We start from the raw sequence: 4,762 nt of genomic DNA, 5'->3' as shown, positions 1-4,762 counted from the left end.
CATAGCTCGTGGAGGTAGAAAGGTAAAGAGAGGGAGAGTATTGTATGCAGATCTTGCTCTTGTTTCGTGGAGGTAGAGAGGTTATTTTTTAAAAAAATCCGACTCAAATAATGTGTATCAAAATAGTATGAAAGGAAAATACAAAAATAAACAAAACATAACAAATTACACGAAAAGCATTACATGAAATTCAATAACAACAAGAAAGGAATAGTAACAACAACAAATAATATGAAGTACCATAAACAATGAATAATAATCATAAGAAAAAAACTACTAACATATATGATACACCAAGCCTAATACAAATTGAAGGCCAAAGGTATTTTTTTTAACACAAAAAAAGTTTGTCAACTACTCAAATTACATAATTGTGATGAAAGTGTTCCACAATAGTTGTGTTTTATATCAAGTGAGTTCTAATATATCATGTCACTATGACTTATGAGAATACTAAAAAATAAAAATTAAATAATTCTTTTTCTTAAAAAAAAAAAAATGGTGGGGTGATAGAGTAATTAGGTTAGCCTCTAAAGTCAATGTCCTACTCAAGGATAAACTTGAAAGAAGTAGGGTCTATGGTCTATGGACAACAATTAAACATGTAATAGATCACATGTCATTATGAGAAAATAAAAGTTTCAAAATTAAAATTAAAAAAATTTAAGTAAATTCTCCAAAGAACAAATTAAAAAAAAAATCGGCGAAATATTAGAAAAACATTAAAAATAGATGAAGCCAAAATATAAAGTTCATATATTTAAAATTTTAATTATTATAAGTTATTAAATCTGATCGAACTCAATCTTTTTTCTAGAAGTCAAGGTCCACCTCAAAGGATAAACATGAACGTAGGTTCTATGGACAACCATTGACAAATAGAGGACTTTTTAAAGTCTACTTTGATTTAGACTACACACATGTACCATACATAAATGATCTATCCACTTGGTCCATTTACCATTGACTTCTATTTGGTCCATCTACTTAAATATGAATTTTCTTATATTCGATAATTGAAAAGTTATTTAAAATTTACGAGTAAATTTTATTGCATGAGTAACTTGATAGCTATTACTGTCGATTAATGACTCTCACTTGGTACAAGGGATAAAATTTGTTGCATAAATTATAGTGCATGTAAATTCATAATTTTATTGTCAAATTTGATATTTTATATATATATATTTAAAAAAAATTATAAATTATTATATGTTGATCGTCTTGCTCTAAATAGGGTGAACTATACACTTGGTTTTGAATGTTGAGTTATTTACTTCGAGGAACAAAAATCAATTCTCACTTGATACTTCGGTTTTGCATTTTTTTTATCGTCACATTTTAATTTTAGAAGTTCTAAATTCGTCCTCATTTTTCAAAGATAATTTAATATGATAAATATTTAACTAGTATTTTTTTAAAGAGAAGCACAAAATGTAAATTTGAAGAGTAAGAGGGGGGACATTATTGAATACCATAGAATTGCATATCTCCAAATCCATTTTTGACAAACATAATGCACTTTGGCATTTGGGGTTTTGGGGGAGAGTTTGTCTTATCTCAACAAAGAGAAAATTGTGGTCTATATTTGTTGCGGGAAAATATATAATTGATTCGAAAAACGTAATAATAAATATTTGAAAATGATATAACAAGCTACAAGTAGAAAGATAAAACCACATTTTGATTTATACAAAAAAAAAAAAAAAGAATTAATTAAAAAAATAATATAATACTATTTCAACAACACTTCACACGTCACGCCATATACAGTTATACAGTTAAATTGAAGTGTTCTCTTTGCCCCACATAAAAGAACCAAAGAGCAATATTGTAAATAGTTTTTTCTTTCCAACCAATAAATACTGTGAAATAGCGCTCACGAGTCACTTTTGACTTATATATTTTTCAAAATATTTATCATAAAATTTTAAAATAATCATAATTTTTTTATGAAATTTAAAATTGTCAGTAATAGCAAATATTTCAAAAATAATTTGTGAGCATTACTTTTACAAAGTTATATGTCCTTTCACAGATTCAATTTATTATTTATATATATACAAAATCATTAAACTTTACTTGTTGGAATAAAGTATTATAATGGTCACAAAAGTTGATTTTGTAACTTTATTTCTACCGTCAGTAATGTTTAATAATTTTGATATTATAGTAGGTTAAATTAATTTGTTATATTCGTAAAAAATGAATAAAGTTTCAATCATTACGTAAATTAATATTAATGAAAATGAAACTTTTTACAACTTTGGATTAACCCTATCACAATATTTTTCCAATTCAACTTTCTATTTTCTCCGTTATCATAGAGTATTACGTATTTACAATAAATTTGGAAAAATCATATAGTATTTTGCGTTCGGAGAAATATTCGGCTTTTTAAATGACCAATAGTTGATGGACACCTGTCAATTGTTCAATTTGACATCCAACTTGCATGACACTTGATCTACTCGCCATTTCTCCATCACATTTCTGAACGGCTTTTCTTCTCCGTTTCATGGAACCGTTTCCCGACGAGCTTGCCGGTTCCGGCGATGCTCGCCTTTTCGCCGTAACTCGAACCGGTTCCGGTTCATTCAAACCGATCCGGTGCGGGAAATTCAAATGTGCTTTTGATCCTCTCATTCTATAAGCAGCTTTATCATAAGCAATTGCAGCTTCTTCAGCTGTTTCGTACGTTCCAAGCCAAACCCTAGCTCCGTTCTTCGCCGGATCTCTAATCTCCGCCGCAAATTTCCCCCACGGACGCTGTCTAACGCCTCTATAATGTCTTCCTTTCGGTGTTTCAGCCGCCGGAGCTGCCGTGGTCTCCGCCGGAGAAGGTGAAAATTCAGGCGACGATTCAATTTCTTCTCTCGGCTCCGATTTTACTTCGCCGGCGGTGAAATTAAACGGCGACCATCCGACGCTTAGAGCGTCTTTTAATAGACCGTAAATTACCATATCTTCGGAATCGTCGACTTTTAGTGGTAAATCTCCCCATTTTTCAGTTAAACAGGGAATTAGACGACTGAAGCTTGAATTCCGGCGATACACCGGAAAATCTACCGGGAAGTTCGTCGGTGGTAACTGTTGATCCATTTCGCTTTGAATTTTAGTTTTTTTTTCTAGTGATTTATGAGGTATTTGGCGTTCAATTTGGATTAGAGAAGAATGAGGGAGGAAATATATATAGGGAAGTGAGAAGGAATGAGATTCATGCATCTATAAAAGGATTTATGATGTTGTCATATTTTTTCCTATTCGATTTTGGATATCTATATTAAAAAAGTTTTCACTAATTCAATTTTACATACGGAAAAAAGATAAAAATATTTTCTAACTATCTTAAATGATATGCAAAAATCCTTCGTCATACTTTTGGGATATTGATGACATGTTTCTGTCGTCCAAAAAGTAAAGCATATATAACTTTACTCTGACGGAAGGTTAAATAGGGACATGTATGATATAATCTTATACGTCAAACTGTCAAATTAATGAATATGATTATAACATTTGTTTGTCCGTTAATATAAACAATATATATGGTCTAATTTTTAAACGACAAAGACATTATTGTCCCAAAAATATTAAAAAAGATATTTTCATATCATTTACTATAGTTCGAGGATATATTTTTTTATGTATATTATTAAACTCGTCAAAAAAGATAATACGATTAATTAAAAAGATTTTATACATAAAATTTAAATTCACGACATTGGATAAAGAAAAGAAGAATCTCAATCCATCATCACGATATACATTGTAATTTTTTGTGTTAATTCGTAATGAATGAGTAATTACTATTTCTCATTGATTATAAATGGTAATATAAAAAGTTTATATGTATTGGTGATAAGGTGGGTTCTTAGAAGTTTCTATTGTGGGCAAGTGGATATATTGTTTAGTGCAATATTATATCACGTGGCCAAAAAGGCAAAAACACAACTTGAATAAGGGGCCATTAATGACGTCATTGATTACACCATATTTTATTTCATAAATATTTATTTATAGTTTAAATATATAGTTTCGTTTAATAGTTTATTAGAGTTATATATGTATTAGTAATTATTGATAAGTAATTTTATTTTGTGTAAACACATAAAATTATACATAATTTATGTATATATTAGTTACGTAAATTTCTGGGTTAAAATCAAATAACATATTAATTTTATATATGAATAATTAATTTTTTTAAATTAATTTTCTTACGAATAAAATCATTATTGTTCTTGAAATACTTTTAAATTAGTCTTCAACCTTCAAATTGTTTTTTTTTCTAGTTGAAGTTGAAATAGTAGTGGACCAAAGACCATATGTGAATCAAATATTAATTTGCTAATATTATTTCAAAATTTTTAAATTAATAAATACATTTCTTTGAGTTAGATTAAAGATAATTATATATGTTCATATTAGATTACTTGGCACGAAAGTTAGTTGATTTAATTAATATTATCAAATATTTAAATGTGGTTATTTGTGCTTGGCATGTGCTTATGTCGTTTGCTAATCTTCTAGAAAGAATTGCATACATAATTTGTCATTTCAAGATATATTATTAACGGGTTTTTAATCTGATGTATTGAGGTTCGATTAATTTTGAATTTATATTAGGAAATTAAATTACTTTTTATCGAAAAGATTGCACATCCAATGAATTAAGATTGAGATCTCTACTCAAGAATGAAATAGTAATTAACGCTCCATCAAAATTCTTGTTTGTTTATTTTTTTTTTATTCATTTTTA

The 4,762-nt window shown here is 28.3% G+C and overlaps 1 protein-coding gene across 1 annotated transcript; it reads right to left on the bottom strand.

The window, feature by feature from the left end:
• Positions 1-2,373: 2,373 nt before the first annotated feature.
• On the bottom strand, positions 2,374-3,161 carry PTI4 (DNA-binding protein Pti4). The gene is given in 1 exon segment (NM_001347076.1): positions 2,374-3,161. A coding segment is annotated over 1 exon segment (705 nt). The 5' UTR covers positions 3,103-3,161; the 3' UTR covers positions 2,374-2,397.
• Between the last annotated feature and the right edge of the window lie 1,601 nt (positions 3,162-4,762).

This window comes from Solanum lycopersicum, chromosome 5 (genome assembly GCF_036512215.1).
Source record: "Solanum lycopersicum chromosome 5, SLM_r2.1".
Lineage (NCBI taxonomy): Eukaryota > Viridiplantae > Streptophyta > Magnoliopsida > Solanales > Solanaceae > Solanum > Solanum lycopersicum.
This window is presented reverse-complemented; position numbering and strand designations above follow the sequence as displayed.